The sequence below is a fragment of the Chiloscyllium plagiosum genome, unplaced genomic scaffold (assembly GCF_037043375.1).
Source record: "Chiloscyllium plagiosum isolate Xiang-an unplaced genomic scaffold, Cpla_swu_hap1 HiC_scaffold_25, whole genome shotgun sequence".
Classification (NCBI taxonomy): domain Eukaryota; kingdom Metazoa; phylum Chordata; class Chondrichthyes; order Orectolobiformes; family Hemiscylliidae; genus Chiloscyllium; species Chiloscyllium plagiosum.
The window spans coordinates 40,749,324-40,767,986 of record NW_028270163.1 but is presented as its reverse complement, the minus strand read 5'-3'; the positions used below and the strand labels follow the sequence as shown (position 1 = coordinate 40,767,986).

At 39.3% G+C, this 18,663-nt stretch overlaps 1 protein-coding gene across 6 annotated transcripts in view; it reads left to right on the top strand.

Annotated features, from left to right (window-relative positions):
* Positions 1 to 18,663, top strand: part of tmc6b (transmembrane channel-like 6b) — a 98,248-nt gene that overhangs the window by 39,440 nt on the left and 40,145 nt on the right. For 5 of the 6 annotated variants that reach the window (XM_088000662.1, XM_088000661.1, XM_088000663.1 and 2 more), the window contains 4 exons: positions 9,286 to 9,448; positions 12,397 to 12,557; positions 15,350 to 15,460; positions 16,808 to 16,963. In XM_088000662.1, the coding sequence (XP_087856788.1) occupies positions 9,393 to 9,448; positions 12,397 to 12,557; positions 15,350 to 15,460; positions 16,808 to 16,963 (484 nt within the window). In that variant the 5' untranslated portion in view covers positions 9,286 to 9,392. The remainder of the gene's footprint in view (positions 1 to 9,285; positions 9,449 to 12,396; positions 12,558 to 15,349; positions 15,461 to 16,807; positions 16,964 to 18,663) is intronic. The other variant, XM_088000667.1, reaches the window with a different exon arrangement.

Genomic DNA, 18,663 nt, shown 5'->3' with positions numbered 1-18,663 from the left:
GAAAGATATAGAATGTAGGAACATAGATGGTGACATTTTGAAAAATGTCCATATTACAAAGGAGGAAGTGCTGGATGTCTTGATGTGCATGAAGGTGGATATATCCCGAGGACCAGATCAGGTGAATCCGAGAGCTCTGTGGGAAGATAGAGAAGTGATTGCTGGGCTTCTTACTGAGATATTCATATCATCAATGATATAAATATCTCAGTAAGAAGTTGGTAAGTTTGCAGATGACACCAAAATTGGACGTGTAGTGGACAACAAAGAAGGTTACCTCAGATTACACCAGGATCTGGACCAGATGGGCCAATGGGCTGAGAAGTGGCAGATGGAGTTTAATTCAGATAAATGTGAGGTGCTGCATTTTGGGAAAGCAAATCCTAGCAGGACTTATATGCTTAATGGTAAGGTCCTGGGGAGTGTTGCTGAACAAAGAGAACTTGGAGCACAGGTTCATAGCTCCTTGAAAGTGGAGTCGCAGGTAGATAGGATAGTGAAGAAGGCGTTTGATATGCTCTCCTTTATTGGTCAGAGTTTTGAGTACAGGAGTTGGGAGGTCATGTTGTGGCTGTACAGGACATTGGTTAGGCCACTGTTGGAATATTGCATGCAGTTCTGGTCTCCTTCCTTTCGGAAAGATATTGTGAAACTTGAAAGGGTTCAGAAAAGATTTACAAGGATGATGCTGGGGTTGGAGAATTTGAGCTACAGGGAGAGGCTGAACAGGCTGGGGCTGTTTTCCTTGGAGTGTCGGAGGCTGAGGGGTGACCTTTATAGAGGTTTACAAAATTATGAGGGGCATGGATAGGATAAATAGACAAAGTCTTTTCCCTGGGGTCAGGGAGTCCAGAACTAGAGGGCATAGGTGTAGGGTGAGAGGGGAAAGATCTAAAAGAGACCTAAGGGATAACTTTTGCATGCAGAGGGTGGTAAGTGTATGGAATGAGCTGCCAGAGGAAGTGGTGGAGGCTGGTACAATTACAACATTTAAAAGCCATTTGGATGGGTATATGAATAGGAAGGGTTTGGAGGGCTATGGGCCGGGTGCTGGGAGGTGGGACTAGATTGGGTTGGGATATCTGTTTGCATGGACGGGTTGAACCAAAGGGTCTGTTTCCATGCTGTAGCTCTCTAAGACTCTATGACTAGCTTTCGGAGCACTGCTTCTTCATCAGGAACCCCAGTTTTTTTTATATATTTGAGGATTTACTGTAAAGGTTCTTCATGCCTTGAGCTGCAGCCCATTTTTAATAAAACTGTGCAAAGTCCTCAAGCACTCATGCTGTACACTGTTGTATGGACAATAGATGCTATTTTTAAGATATCCACATGTTTATCTGTAGATCTGGTACAGTTGATTCTAATTCATTGATGCACTTGAATTCATCAAAGTTGTTTGGAAAATGATGCTGATGTTGAAATAATTGTTAGTCTGACATTTCTCATCTCCATAAGACATTCTATGAATTGATTTTATCCATAACAGGTAAGTTATGTGAAAACCAATTAAAAACCAACCTTCCGGAACATTGTTAAAACTTTGTTACGGAAGAATATAATTATATTCAGAAATGTTTGTTTTAATATGGGGTTGCAATGAGCTAGTGGCATTATCGCTAGATTAGTAACCTGAAGAGCCAGGCGATGTTCTGGGTACCTGGATTTGAATCCTGCCACGGCAGATGGTGGAATTTGAATTCAGTAAAAATCTGGAATTAAGTGTCTATTGATGACCATGAACCATTGTCAACTGTTGGGGGGGAAAACCCCAACTGATTTGTTAATGTCCTTTGGGGAAGGAAACTGCCATACATGTGACTCCAGACCCACAGGAATATGATTGACTCTTAACTGGGGCATTCATGGCCATGATACAACATCCTGTGAATGAATATAAAACCAAAGTTTTGGTTATTAATTTTTCTATTGGTAATTCCAACATAACAAAATGTTGCACATAATCTTTCGACAGCTTAGTTCTTTGTTCTTCCTATACTCTTGGTCACAAGATGCAATTTTGGTGTCATGAACTCCAGGAAGCAATGGTGGAACTCGGACTGAGTGCTAACATTTGTGCGGTTCCTTTTGTAATAGTGGGTGTGTTTGAATGGGAAGATCTTTTAAAGCTGATTCCTGTTATGATTAAAGCCCTTGAAAAGGCAGCACCCACCAGTCAACCCCTGGAGTTCTTAAATTGCTCTCATGCCTCCCCACCCTTTGCGTTCTTGAATGGCACCTTTTGTGCCCTTGTGTCATCAAACATCAAATAGTACAGCATAGGAGCAGGTCCTTCAGCCCACAATGTTGTGCCGAATCTGATGCCAGTAAAAACTAATCCCTTCTGCCTGCCCAGTTGGGAAGTCCTTGCTTCAGATGTGATAACTGCTAGCGAGTGACTTTTTTTTTGAGGTGGGAACAATAAAGCTGGTTTTGATTTTATCAAAATTGGTTTGCATTGCGGATGAAGTTTTATCTCTTAACGTTACCTTCCCTATGGAAGACAAAGTTCTACTTTGTTGAATGAGCTTTAGCTGGGCTTTTAATAGTGTATTAAGTTTGCAAATTACTGCTGAACACCATCACCTTGGAAAAGAGTGTTTCAAATTTCCTACAAGTCAAGTTCCTCCATTCTGATAAATTATTTCAAATCCGTCATTCGTTAATTTCATTTACATGTTCAACTCATTATTCTGTCATAAAAATAATGTTAAAATTCTAAATGTGGGGATTCAGGGGCTTATATTTCCTGACAAGCTACCTATAAGAATACTTAAATGTGATTGGCTGCTCAAGTCTGCTTGCTAACATCATTGCTGCTACATCCCTGTTATGTTCCCTTAAATTTATGGTTGAAATAAACTGACAACAAGGAAACCAAAGTTTCCTCTTAGAGTTTGCAAATTTGTTGTGGACCGTTTTCTTAAAAGTCGGTGGCTTTGCCCCAACCACAAAAACCAGCCCAATCTTTTGGTTCTAACCTATTCCAAAGGATTTGAAAGAACACATTTGTCAAGTAGATCTACATGGAGCATTTTCAAGTTTTAGCTGTGTTTTTTTATTTTGTACATTGCCATTTCTCTATTTCAGAAGGAATATTTTCAGTTAAATGAGAGGGAAGATAAAAAAAAATGATGGAAATGGGAGGGTTAACAAAAAATATAAGAAAACATTATGAAAATAGCAATGGAAGGCCAGTTAATAAGAACAGAAGTGATACAAAGTGAAAATGCTGTTTTTCTTCTTTAAATGCAGTGAACAAACATCTGAATTAGGCCGTTCAGTCCCTATAGTGTACTGTACCATTCAGTAAGATAATAGCTGATCTGATTGTCACTACAACTGCATGTTCTGACCAACTCTGCTATACAAGGATGCAGAAGGGTTTGGCAACTTCACATAAAATTAAAATTCAGCTGATTCCACATTTTTAAGTATTGATGGTAGGCAGTTTTAATAAAAAGAAATACCTGAAGCTTATTACGGAAATCGTTTCCACAGAAGTATAATTAATGCAGAAATTAAATTGGTTAGTTATCTTTTGAAAGTGTTTGTATTTTTATTTGCATGATTCAGTCATTTTCTCCAATGAGAAGTCAGTGTGGACCAGGCATGTGGATCTTTGGTAATAGGGCACTCCTAGGTTAGGGAAGGCTACTATTCATCAAATGATCAATTATTTGTTATGTTTTCTGCTTTACTATCAACACTACTTCATCTGATCCTGCATTCAAATCATTGGTATGCAATGAAGACAAGGGATCTCAGTTCAGGATCTTGTAGGAACCCTTAACCACATCCAACCACTCAGAAAAGTTAAACTACTATTCTATTTCCTGATCAGTTTTTAAACCAATGAGTTGTCCTTTCTCTGTTTCCATATTCCTTATCATTTCCTGTATTATGCTTTGACTCAAAGATTTGCTAAAGTCCATGTACACAACATCCACTGCATTTCTTCCATCTGTTCAAACCGCCGCCTGCCTGAAGGCGATACTCGATTGCAATCTTCCTTTCTGTTTACTCAGCGATTCTGTATATAGCTGTGAAAAATGTTCTCTTAAGTAGCCTGTAATTACCCATATCCCACATCAGGCAGCACAGTGGCTCAGTGGCTAGCACTGCAGCCTCAGAGCACTAGGGACCCAGGTTCGATTCCTGCCTTGGGTGACTGTTTATGTGGAGTTTGCACATTCTCCCAGTGTCTGTGTGGGTTTCCTCCGGGTGATCCAGTTTCCTCCCACAGTCCAAAAATGTGCAGGTCAGGTGGATTGGCCATGCTAAATTACCTGTAGTGTTAGGTGCATTAGCCAGAGGGAAGTTGGTTACTCTTCAGAGGGTCGGTGTGGACTTGTTGAGCTGAAGGGCCTGTTTCCACACTGTTGGGAATCTAATCTAAAGCACTTTTTGAAATAAGTAACCTTTGGTCACTCTCCAGTTCTCAGGCATGCATGCACTCTCTTGAACCCTGAGAGAGAGCTTTTGTGGTATTTATTACTCTTTCATTTACTTCAGGATCATTAGATGTAACTTGTTGGGTTCTGGTGTTTTCTTCTTTTTCTTATTACTGTAAGGTTATAAAGTCATTGAGTTTTTACAAATAGACAGAGGTCCTTCTGACCATCATGTCCATGTTGGTCATCAAACATTCACCTGTTCTAAGTTTACTACACTTGGCTCATAGTCTTGTATGCTATGGTATTTCAAGTGTATAACTAAAAGGTGTTTAATGTCTTGGAAGTTCCTGCCTCTACCATCCTTTTAAGCAGTGTGTTCTGGATAGTTACAATCCTCTGCTTGAGTTTTACTCCCCCAAAATCTCCTCTTACACCTCCTGTTCCTTGCCTATCGTCGCTGGTTATTGATCCCTCTACAAAAGGGAAACATTTCTCCCTATCTGTGCTGTCGAGGCCCTTCAGAACTTTGCACGCCTCTGTCAAATATCCTCAACCTTCTTTGCTCTGAGGAAAGCTGTCCCAAGACATCGAATCTCTCTTCTTAGTTGGATTGCTGCAGCCCACGCAATATCCTAGTGAACCTCCTCTGCACCTTCTCTAATGCAATCACATCCTTCTTACCATGCGGAGGTTTGCCACACAATGTTTCATTACTTTTGTAAAAATTCTTGCTGTGCTCCTACTTCACACAATGGTTTCGGTATATCTAGGTCAGACATTGCACAGATTATCAAAGTATCTTTGATTTTGATCCAACTGTGTAAGTCCAGACCAAATCTCAGGAAAAGCTCCTTGCTAGCAGGATATTTTAATTTCTCACTGCAGTCATCCATGTAGTTTCTATTTTGAAACTAGCTGAGATTGCACAAACCTATTTTACATCAAACTTTGGCTGCCAACAGAGACTCTAGACATGTGAAAGGACAGAGGGTTAATCCACTGGCATCAAGTGCTCAGGTACTTGGATTTACTATGTGATAGGTTTCACTTTTAAAGGTGAGTTTGAAAATGGCCATGTGGAAACTATAAAGTTAGTTGCTGTACTAATTGCTAGCTGTTAGAAAGTCTGAAATTCATGCCTTTGTAGGGTGTCTCGATCAGACTGGTTTTCAGCTTGCCTGGAATTGTGACTAATTATTTTATAATAAATTGCCTCAAGTTTGCTTGCAGTTGCACAAAGTGATTATTTTTGGCAGAATGGTCTTGTTCAGTCTGATATTAAACCCAAGCTAGTATTAAAAAGGTTTACTAAGCAAATGCAAATCATTATAATTTATCCTTCTCATGATGTATGGGGAGAGTAGAGAGTTTCCCATTTTTAGTCACTGTGAAAGATAAAAGTTGCACTTTATACAGGCTGCAGTATTATGGTTTGTTTCATATAAATATATTTTAAAATCCAGTTTTTTCAATGATTTGGGGTCATCATTCTTACCAAAAACCAGTTCAAGGTGCACATTTTTCTCCAATTCCTAGTTAGATATTGCATGTGTGAGAGATGTCACATTAGTAATCTGTTTTAGTGCACCACCTAGTGGTGTGTATGTTATTCACATTCTTTGTGTCTTTTATGGACAGGCAAAATGAATTGGGTTTAAAAGTTAAACTGTTGTCCAATTTTACATCTTAGAATTTCGCCATGTTCACTTTGCTGATCAGATATGTGTTCCATTTGAGTGCAGCAATTTAGACATTTCCTGATTTTTAAAAAAATGGGAATTATATGTAAATAGCACAGTATGGGTGTAACTTTGATTGTATGGGTCTGTTCTCATGAGAGCATTGAAGTAAATCACTATTGTTGGTTTCAAAGAACCCTATAGACAATGTAATGAGATAAGAAAATACATTTTCCTAATTATGAGCCCAATTCAATTTACAAGTTCTGTATCATTTTGCAGCCTGTCTGGAAAATGCCACCATAATGTGTCAGCAGGGTAAAGAGCAAATCCAATCCCTCACAGTGAATTTTAACCACATTGTGATAGGGAAATGGGGAAAGTGAAATTGCCGTGGGTTATGTCTACAGGGCTATTGTGCTGCTTCTGGATTTGTTAACTTGGGATCAGCTGTTTAGGCAGAAGTTTGGCAGAGGCCAACTGAAGTGGAGACATCAGCTCACAACATCTGAATGGGTGTCTGAGAAAATGGACAAAAGCCAATTATCGAATCAACTAATTTGTTCAAGTTACCAAATGAATTCCTTTGTTTTACATTTATCACCAATAAACTATTCTGTAAGTTTGATCTTTGTTTTTTTGGAATCCCAATTTATAATCTATGAATTGCGCAGCATTTAAATTTAGAGATGATTGGTACATTTACCAGACAAAATGTAAGAACATGAGAAATGCTGCAAAGACTTGTAGGTATCATTACACTCAAAAAGAGGTAGCAGATCAGATAACAGCAGGAAGTCACACAGTTGGTTATTTTTCTGCAACTAGTAAGGATTTCCTGCTGTAACTTTAAGACAGTTGTTTTGGTTTCTGCTGCTCTGATATTTCACTCTCAAATACTGAAAGCAATTAAATGTTTGGTCATTTCTAGCAATTTTTATGTTATTTGCTTTAATTGAGTGAGGCCATAATGTTGGTGTGTAAGTAATCTTCAAGCTAATTGTTTTTGTGTTTTATATTTGCAACCTGTTGGTTAGTGAAAGAAGTTTAATGATGACTTTGTTACTTCCTCATTTACTTGACACTAAATATAATTTAAAATAGCATGGTATATCTTTAAAATGTTTAATTTAAATAATAATTATAAATAACTATGACAATTGAAAATACAAACCATGTCGAAAATTCCAGATTTATTTTTGGTTGCTAGAGTAGAGATTATTTTTGTAGGACTACACACACTCTGGGAAATGACTTGGAAGTATTTGAAAAAGAACGAGAAATACAGATTCAGTGTGTTTGTTTGCCTAGAATCAAAATAGCAGCAGTCAAGGAAATTGGCTGTTTAGTGCTAATTGGTCATTATTGAGTGTAGTTTTCATATTTGGCTGTAAAATTAGAATTGGAGAGTCAAAATGGCACAGCGTCTCTGCAGGAGGTTGTGACATGTGAACAAAGCAGTCTATATTCTTCTCCTTGGCCAGTCTCGGGGGGTGAGGGGGTGTTACAGACTCATTGGTGACAACACAGTCTGAACCAGGATGTGCTGGGGAGAATCTTTCAATTCAACATTAAATCAGAAAGTGAAGTGAGGAGGGGGACGAAAGATGGCATTAAGAGAGAGATTTCAATTTTTAAAATCTGAACAATTGAAAGTCTTCATTTTTGTCGAAGTGAATTTTCAGTGGTAGAGAGATTGGCTGGTATTATCAGAGAATTATTAAATAATTTACTTTCATTTAAGTGGTGACTGTGGCTAATTTATTAAATATCTGTTGTGTGAGGATCCCAATTTCATGTTCCATATATTTCAATGCAGAATGTTAATGAGAATATGGTATAATGCAATTTCAGGAGGAGTTGAAGAAATAATTTGGCATTCACCTGCTACCCAGTTTTAATTCCACATGCAGTCACCACCGTTGGCTGTAATGGACATTTTATGAATTGAATTTCTGATAACCTCACTTTATTTCTACTGCAAAACGTGACTGTTATCTCTGTAAAATTGTTGAATGTCTCATTCTCAAGTAATATTACTTTGAGAAAGTGAGTAAAATAGCTCTACATTCATGAAAGCTTCACAAATATTTTCACATTTTTTCATGATCTCTTGTATTTACTGAGTATCTGTTATATAAGGACAAGACATATATTCCATCATTGATGTCACATTGTGTTTTGTTTTCAGAGTGTCAAAAAAAGGTACAAAAGTATTCAATTAGTTGAACATGTTTATTTAAAAAATTTCATCAATGTCCTGATGTGAATGTGGTGCTTTCATGCAATGTACATGCTACTAGGAATCAGTTAGCTCTGTTGGCGGACAGCTGGTTTATGATGCAGAGTGATGTCAACAGCGTGGGTTCAATTCCTGCACAGGCTGAGATCACCATGAAGAACTCTCCTCCTCAACTACTCCCCTCACTTAATGTGTGGTGATTCTCCAGTTAAACAACACTAGTTGTCTCTCTAATGAGAGAGCAGACCTATGTTTTGGTCAGACCATGGTAACTTTACATGCTGCTGAGGTACAATATTACCAATTATTTACTAAAATATTTTTGGCGTATCATAATGAGAGTAGAACAGTCAACAGCGAGCATGATGATTTCGACAGTTTGTAAATGCCATGTCACTTTCTTTAATTCAGGGTCCATTTTATTTCCCTTTTGAAGTATTGTGGGATTTTATTCTTTGAAATGGGTGACACAACGGTTAGCACTGCTGCTTCACTGCACCCGGGAGCAAGGTTCGATTGTAACCTTGGGTGACAGCACGCGTGGAGTTTGCACATTCACCCGGTGTCTGAGTGGATTTCCTCCTGGTGCTTTGGTTTCTTTCCACAATCCAAAGACGCGCAGTTTAGGTGGATTGGCCATGCTAAATTGTCCCATAGTGTCCAGGGATGTGTAGGGTGGGTGGATTCGCCATTGTAAATGTGGGGATACAGGTTTAGCTGAGTGGGTCTGGTAGCGATGGTCTTTTGAGGATCAGTACAGGCACAATGGGCTGAATCGCCTCTACCTGCACTGAAGAGATTCTATGATTAAGCACACTATATAAAAGTGAGTCATAATTCAATTTAATTTGAGCAGAAGAGGTATAATCTGAATTGATTTTTTCAGGCTGCTGGTATGTAGTAAAATGTTTGCTCTGATCTGCAGACGTATATTAAGCCAACCTTTTAATCCTTTTTCTTCCATTAGGCGACAGAACAATTATGAATTGGTTCACTGAAAGAGGTGACAGAAGTTGATTGATTTATTGTTAATATTGTCCAAACTGAGAACCCTTAAAGGTTCAGTTGAACACCATGGCTTATAGTGTGGACTTACATATAGATGCTGCTGATGCTATTCCAGTGTTTAGGTGAGTAATTTTATTTTTGTGGAGAGTTACTTACTGCTTCTGTGAAAAATTGTATTTGCTGCTCCTCCCTTTTTTTAAAATGGTCCATTCTAGATACTCCAACGATATCAAGTAGGATTATCATTCCAGATCAGTGTCCAACTATAAATAATGGTATGGATCAAACTACACTCATCAAAGAGATCATTATTAATCTCATAGGCCAGACATCACGTGGCTTTATAGACAGAATGCTTTGTGGCCTGGATTCATTCAAGATGGCAGCATGTCACTGCAAGCAGATACTCTATGGAGAAAAGTGATGTAATATTGCAATGGTTGTTTTAACTCTGTACTGACGTTTTATGTATTTTTGGTAAGAACTAGGGTGAATGTTTCTCCTTAGGGTATCTGTTGAACTGAAGGTCTTTAATAAACATTCCCTGAAATGTTGCACATTTTGTTTCTTGTGTCTTTCCTCTTATCCCCATCACTGGGTTGGGCAATACATCCAGACTTAAGCTGTGAATGAAGTACTCTCTTAGAGAATGAGAAATCTTGTCCATGTTTTATTTCCATCCTCAAATTCCTTTCTTATACTAATATGTGTGCTCTCATTTTATTGATATTATTGTCGTCAGTTTTCACAGTTCTTTCAGCTCCACAGAATGAATGCAATTTGTCTTTTTCAATTCCTCCCTTTTTGATTTGGTATTTAGTTTTGGTAATGGTGCAATGACCTCTCAGCTTTTTGCAAGTCCTACTTGTCCCTAGCTAATGCTTGAATGAAAAGGGAAGTGAACCACCGAGGTAATTTTCAAAAAGATGTTGGGATATTTTGGCCAATCATGGATTTTGGCTTCATTTGGCTTGAAAGTGGATTATCTTAAGGAAGTCACCAAATGGACTGAGGAGTGGCAGATGGCGTTTGTGCGAGGTGCTGCATTTTGGAAAAGGATATCAGGGCAGGATGTATACACTTAGTGGTAAGGTCCTGGGGAGTGTTGCTGAACAAAGGGACCTGGGAATGCAGGTTCACAGTTCCTTGAAAGTAGAGTTGCAGGTAGATAGGATAGTGAAGAAGGTGTTTGGTATGCTTTCCTTTATTGGTCAGAATATTGAATATAGCAGTTGGGATGTCATGTTGAGGCTGTATTGGATGTTGGCTAGGAATATTGCATGCACTTCTGGTCTCCTTCTTATCGGACGGGTGTTATGAAACTTGAAAGGGTTCAGAAAGGAGTTACAAGGATGTTGCCAGGGTAGGAGGATTTGAGCTATAGGGAGAGGCTGAACAGGCTGGGGCTGTTTTCCCTGGAGCATCGGAGGCTGAGGCGTGACCTTATAGAGGTTTATAAAATTATGAGGGGCATGGATAGGATAAATAGACAAGGTCTTTTTCCTGGGGTGGGGGAGCCCAGAACTAGAGGCCATAGGTTTAGGGTGAGAGGGGAAAGATATAAAGGAGACCTAAGGGGCAACCTTTTCACGCAGAGGGTGGTGCGTGTGTGGAATGGGCTGCCAGAGGAAGTGTGGAGGATAGTACAATTACAACATTTAAAAGGCATCTGGATGGGTAGACGAATAGGAAGGGTTTAGAGGGATATGGGCCAAGTGCTGGCAAGTGGGACGAGATTGGGTTGGGCTATCTGGTCGGCATGGACGAGTTGAATCGAAGGGTCTGCTTCTGTGCGGTACTATGACTCAAGATTACTTCTGCAACTGTGTACTGAGAAAACAACTCTGATTTTTTCATCTCTGTCTGAAGTACATAAGGATCCAGTTAGCCAATCCAGGACAATTGATGATAAGTGGTGAAATTACAGACGTAATTAATGTGCACTAGCAGGGTGTAAATCAGATTTAAATCGGAGGCCTATAACTCAATCAAATCTAACTAAGCACCAGAGGTGGTAGTCTTCATCCTTTCTGTGGTAATGTTGCAAACTTCCGGTCTGCTGTTGGCTGAATTATCTCTACCTGACAGACTGACCTTTTGGAGGTAAGTCTTTATTTCAGAAGACTTTATGGACAGAAGAATTACTAGAGAAACAACGTTTTGGCACACCAGTGAAAAATGTATTTATCTATCCTGCTGCCAGAAGCAGCTACATGTCAAAATTCCTTGGACAACATCAATTTATTTCTGTATAATTAACCGATATTCCAACACCCCCCACTCCAAACCAAGAAAAAATCTATAGGTGTTTGTGCAACTTTTTCCTAAAAATAAGGAACTGCATTTATAGGAGTTCAGTATAACTTTTTTTTTGGTTCGTCGTTTCATACATCGTTGTCTTCTTTGGCCTAGTCAATATCCAATGTCTTCTTTCTAGGGTGGGGGAGTCAAAAACTAGAGGTCATAGGTTCTAGGTGAGAGGAGAAAGGGACCCAAGGGGCAACTTTTTTTCATGCAAAGGGTGGTGTGTGTATGGTACGAGCTGCCACAGGAAGTGGTGGAAGCTGTACCATTACACTGTTTATAAGGCATGAGTATAGGAAAGGTTTAGAGGGATTTGGGCCAAATGCTGGCAAATGGGACTAGATCACTTTAGGATATCTGATGAGCACGGACAAGTTGGACCAAACAGTCTGCTTCAGTGCTTCTAACTCTATCGCTTCAACATCTCGCACTTAATGCTTCAACATCTTGCACTTAAAATTTATGAATGTGTGTTGGCAAATTCATCCATTATGAGTGTGTCTGGTTTACTCAATATTTATTTTATGAAACCACATGAGGCACAACAGAACCCCACAGCATAAATCATGCATCAATAAATGGGTCTAGCATTCATCCAACTCATAATATTCTAGATTACTTTGTAATTAGATCTCACTTCAATTTGAGTTGGCAATTGATTTTAGCTTCAGCCACAAGAAATCAGCTGCTTCTCGAGAAGAAATCATGAAACATTTTATTATTTTGAGAATGTAATAGGAGTGGTACTTCCAATGAAAAATTTCAGTGTTTTTAATTCCAGTGACGATGATCTTACTTCTCCTGATTCTTGCTTTGACGAAGATTTGGTCCACAATTCCTTTGCCAATCTCATCTCTGAGCAGAGTGCCCTGGAATCTGAACCATCAGTGATGATTGAGATGGAAGGTCTGCCTGGTGCAGGGATAGGTAATAAGGTTTAGAGAATTTCACTGTTGTTCATGTGTTATAAGTCAATAATTTCCTCTTTCTTGTTCATGTTTACACCCTAATTATTATAATTGGAATTACAATTGATAGAATTAATTAAAAATGCTTGCTTTCTTTCTATTTTTTTCTCCGTTAAGAACTTGAATTTACATAGCATCTTCAGTCACAGTGTAAAGTGTATGCATCAGAGAAGAATAATCATACCAAGTTAATTACTGAGCCAAATAATAAGGACAATTTAGGGACATATTACTAAACTCCTGGTCAAGGATGTAGGATTTTAGGGAGGGTGTTAAAGGATGGGATGTAGGATGGAGAGGCAGAGAGGGTTCCGCAAGTAATTCCAAAAACAAAAGCTCAAAAGGCTGATGTCGTGGTTGACCTGGAGGCAACAGAAGGACATACAAAATGGTAGAGTCTGAGGAACTATGAGGACTTGAAGAGTTGGAGGCTAGGGCGGCACAATGGCTCAGTGGTAAGCACTGCTGCCTCACAGCACCATGGTCCCTGGTTCAATTCCAGCCTCTGGCAACTGTCTGTGTGGAGTTTGTACATTCTCCCCGTGTCTGCATGGGTTTCCTATGGGTGCTCCGGTTTCCTCCCACAGTCCAAAGATGTGTAGGTCGGGTGAATTGGCCATGGAAAATTGCCCATAAAGTTAGGTGCATTAGTCAGAGGGAATATGGGCCTGGGTGTGTTACTCTTCGGAAGGTCAGTGTGGACTGGTTGGGCCGTTGGGCCGAAAGGCCTGTTTCCACACTGTAGGGGATCTAATCTAGAGCAGGGTTCAGAGTTAGGAAAAAGACCAGATTGTGAAGAGTTTGAACCTGAGGATGAAAATGATACATCTGAGATACTTGGGGCTGAAAGAAAATGCAAGTCAGCTGTGGCAAAAGTGAAGGGTGAGCCTGATAGATTACCAGTCGAAGAGTTTTGAATGCTTTTGAAATAAATAGAGGGAAGAAACCCCAATCAGCAGAGTATTGAAATAGGTAAGGATAGAACTAAGAGTGGCTTTCAGCTGTAGATAGGCTATGGAGATGTATATTTGGAGCAACTGGGTAAAGAAAGGGTAGGTCTCTTCAAGGACAAAGGAGAGTGTGTGTGGGTATGTGTGTGCGCATGAACGCACAGCCAGAGAAGATGGATGAAGTTCTTAACGAATACTTTGCTTTGGTATTCACTAAGGAGAACAACATGGATGATGGTAAGGTTAGGGAGGGTTATGTTGATATTCTAGGGCGTGTCAATATTTAAAAGGAGGTGATGTTCAATGTGTTGATAAATATGAAGGTGGGTCAGTCTTCAGGGTCTGATGGGATCTATTCCAGGATATAGAAAGAGGCAGGGGAGGAGATTGCTTGGGCCTTGACAGAGATCTTAGTATCCTCTTTAGCCACAGATAAGGTCCTGAAGACTGGAGAATAACCAGTGTTGTTGCTTTATTCAAGAAGGGAAACAGGGATGCTCCTAAGATAATACGTCAGTGAGCCTTACATCAGTGGTCGGCGCATTATTTCAGAAGACTTTTAGGGCCAGGATTTACTCAAAATTGAAAAATAAGGACTTATTAGGTATAGTTGGCATGGCTTTGTGCGGGAGAGGACTTGCCTCTCAAATTTAAATGAGTTTTTTGAGGAATTAATGAAGATGATTGATGAGGGTTAGGCAATGGAGGGACTTTTCTAAAACATTTGACGAGGTCTCTCATGTTAGGCTTCTGCTCAAAACGTCGACTCTCCAGCACCTCGGATGATTTCAATGAAATGTTGCTGCTCTGATCAGTAAGTTTGAGACAACATGAAAATTGGTGAAGTTGTGGCCAATGAGAAAGGTTATCAAGGGATACAACAGGATATAAATATGTTGGAAAGTGAGGTGGTGAAATGACAGTTGGTGTTTAATCAGGGCAAGTGTGAGGTGATGCAATTTGGGAGGCGAATGAAAAGGAAAGCATACTTTAAATGGAGGGCCCTTAGGAGTATTGATATACAGAGGGATCAAAGGGTGCAAGCCTATAGTTCCCTGAAAGTGGCAATACAAGTGAATAATATAGTGTAGAAGGTATACAGCTTGCTTACCTTCATTGGTTGGGGCTTTGAGTATAAAAGTTGGCATGTCATGTGCAGATGTTCAGTCAGTTCACATTTGGAGTATTGAGTGCAGTCTGGTCACCACAGCATAGGAAGGTTGTGGAAGCTTTGGAGAGAATGGTTTACTAGGATATTGGTCGGATTGGAGTATATTAGTAATAAAATGAGGTTGGACAAACTTGGATTATTTTCACTAGAGCTTTGGAGGCTGAGGGACAATCTGCTAGAAGTATATAAAAACGAGAGATGTAGTTAGGATGATTAGTCCATCTTTTTTCCAAGGTGGAAATGTCAGATACTAAGGACATAGGTTAGAGGTGAAAAGTATAAAGGAGATTTGTGAGGAAAGTTTTTTTTTGGGTGATTGATGCCCTGGAATGGAATTCTGGGGAGGTGGTAAAAGCAGTTACAATAGCAACATTTAAGAGGCATTTGGGCAGAAACTTGAATAGATTAGGAATAGAGGAATATGAACCATGTGCAGGCAGATAGGTTTTTGTTAGACTGACATCATGGTGGGCTGAAGGGCCATGACATGGGTGAAGGTGGGAAGTGAAAGTGCATGAAGGCAATATTTGTGATGGAGGGCATTATGGGGTTGAAAGTTACAAAATAAAATGAAATGAATTTTGGTTATGTTGGTTGTCACAAATGGTTGTATGTTCTGATTTTGTTCAGAAAATGTAGGTTATATCAGATCACCCCCTCGTGCACAATGCAAGCTCAATGATGACTGCTATGATCCTGCTACTTTGAAAGTGCTCTCCTTCATGCCCAGCAGAACTATAGGTGATTTTTAAATTTTTTTCATTATACTAGTTTATTTGCATGAATTGTATTTTGTATCACTTCACATAAATATCCTCAACTCTCTAAGTTGTACAGGAGAATAATAAAATATGAAGCAAAGTTTTACACAATATACAATAGTTTGACCAATGCATCACTGATGTAAATAAAACCAGACTACCATATTCTCTTATCAGATTATTTTATTAGAAGTGTTTTTGTTTTCTACTTTTGTAGTAATGATACTTCATAAGCTTGATTTCTAGAACTAGGTTGTCATATTGGGCTTGGAACTGCAAGTAGAGCCATTTTATACCTTCATGAGTGAAGTCTGTTGCCTCTGCCCATATCCGCCATTTTCTGTTTCCTGGAGAAGTAGCTTGTGCAGGGTTGGCTTTCCCAGCTCTGAATAGAGATGATGTGGGAAGTTGAGAAATGGTACCAACATACAGGACAAAGTGGCTTTTCTGAGGATGATATATAGTTAAAACAGGGCTTAGAAAGCAATACTCACAAACCCACTGGGCACTTGCTCAGATTGAGTAATGAATTCGCTAAACCGAAAAGTCATGACCGAGAGAGAGAAAGGCAAGATATATATGCTACAGAATTTATCCATGCCCCCATTTTATGAACATGAGGCCAGTAGCAACATGGTAATGTCACTGGATTACCAATCTAGAAACTCAGGCTAATATTCTGGGACATGAGTTCGCACCCTAGTGTGGCAGATGGAGAAGTTCACATTCAGTAAAAATCTGGGATTATAAAGATGGCCTCTTTGGATCATATAATTGCTGTCGATTTTCATAAAAACCCATCTGGTTCATCAATATCTTTCAGGGAAGGAAATCTGCCATCCTTAACTTGTCTGACCTACATGGAACACCAGACCCACCGTGATGTGTTTATCTCTTAACTGTCCTATGGCAATTGGAGATGGTCAATAAAAGTTGCCTAGCCAGTGATGTCTACATCCCATGTATAAATTAAGAGTATAACAACTCTGTTTCTGGAGGCATAGGGTTATGTTACTAGGAAATATTCAGGGGACACGTGTTTGAATCCAGGGCTTGAATTAATTTAAGGGTCTCTGTGGTATTGTCCCTGCCCCTGGACCAGGAAGCCCGGGTTCTGTCTGTTAAAGAGTTGTAGAACAACATCTCTGTACAGGTTGATTCAAAAAAAATCCCAGAATTATTCTTTCCCTTCACAGCAAGAGTATGTGAACCAGAAGCTATGAGAGAATTAGTATACATGTGATTTTCAACACTAATGTTTCTATTTCTCAAAATCATTGAAATCACCAAGACAGTGCGAGCAACTAAATTTCATGTCCCTTTTCAGGTCGTTCTCGAGGCGCAATTATCTCGGAGTACTACAATCGCACTTTAAGGTTACGGCGGCAAAGGGCTCGGCCTGCTCTGAAAGATATGTCTCGATCGATGAGACCAAGCATACGGGATGTAGCTGCATTGGATGAGAATTGTGAAGAAGAATTAGGCAAGTATAAGAGCAGGAATTGTATTGAATTGAATTGAATTTATTATCATGTATACCAAGGCACAGTGAAAATCTTTGTCTTGTGAGCAATACAGGCAGATCACAGAGTTAAGTAGCATAGATAAGTAAATAATAGATAAACAGCAGCAAAAACAAAAACACACATACAGGCGAATGTTAAGAGTTTCTGAGTCCATTCAGTATTCTAACAACAGTAGGTTGTTTCGAAATGAAGTTATATGGAGATTAGAGAAGAAATATTAATTTGAGTCATACAATATTATTCTGGTTTTTGATGTAAATTGTGCCTCATTGTGAAACCATAACTTGACAAACTTTAAGAACATGATCACCAGGAGTAGGCCACTCAACCCCTCGATCCTGTTCTGTCATTGAAACAGATGATAGCTACTCTGACCTTGGCCTCAACTTCACTATCCTATCTGTTTTCCATAAAACTTGATTAGATTAGGTTATTTTAGATTACTTAGATTAGATTAGATTACTTACAGTGTGGAAGCAGGCCCTTCGGCCCAAAAAGTCCACACCGACCCTCCAAAAAGCAACCCACCCACATCCATTCCCCCACATTTACCCCTTCACCTTACACTATGGGCAATTTAGCATGGCCAATTCATTCACCTGCACATTTTTGGACTGTGGGAGGAAACTGGAGCACCCAGAGGAAACCCATGCAGACACGGGGAGAATGTGCAAACTCCATACAGACAGTTGCCTGAGGCCATATAATTTGAAAATCTGTCTATGTGAGCCTAAAATGTATTCTGTGACGTATTCGCCAAAGCTCTCCGGGGTTAGAGAATCCCAAAGATTCATCAGTTTCTGGGAGTAGTAACTCTTCCTCATCTCTGCCCTAAAAAGGTAACCCTTGTTCTGAAGTTATGCTCCCATGAGGATAATCACTGCTCATTATCATCAACCCTGTCAGCCCACTCTTAAATCTTGTTTAAAAGGCACACTTTTAATTCTGCTAAACACTGAGTACAAGTCAGACCTGCTCAACCTTATCTAATAGGACAACACCTCCATTCCAGGAATTTGATCATTCTCTGAACTGCTTCCAATGTGAGTGTTATCTCTGCTTGAATGTGGAGACTTCAAAGTATGCAGGTGTGGGCTCATCAAAGCCCCATGCAGTTTTAGCATGACTTGTCTTGTTTTGTCCTCTTAACTTCTTTACAATAAAAGTCACCATTCAGTTTCCTTTTGATTACTTGTAGAACCTGTATGCTACTCTTTCTGATTCATGTGTGAGGACCCCAAATCCTTCTGGTTACCACAGCATTTTGTAGTTTCATATTTTGCTTTTCATACAAACTGAATAACCTTACAGTTGCCTGCATTATACTTCATCTGTCAATTTTTTTTTGCTATATCACTTAAAATAATCATATCCCATATCTCTATTTTTTGCATTCTTCTCAAAATTTCTTTTCCACCTATTGTATTGTCAGCAAATTTATGCGTAATACTGTCAATCTCTTCATCTCTGCTCTAAATATAGATTGCAAATAGTTGAGACCCAGCACTAATCCCCACAAGTTCAAGTTTGTCAAACTGACTATGACCCTTTTGTTACAATTTTACAGCAATTGCTTAAGTCCCTTACTCACCTGATTACTGATCCTTTTGAAATGTTTTTAGTATTTTCTACCATCAAGACAGGTAAAATGTTTGTT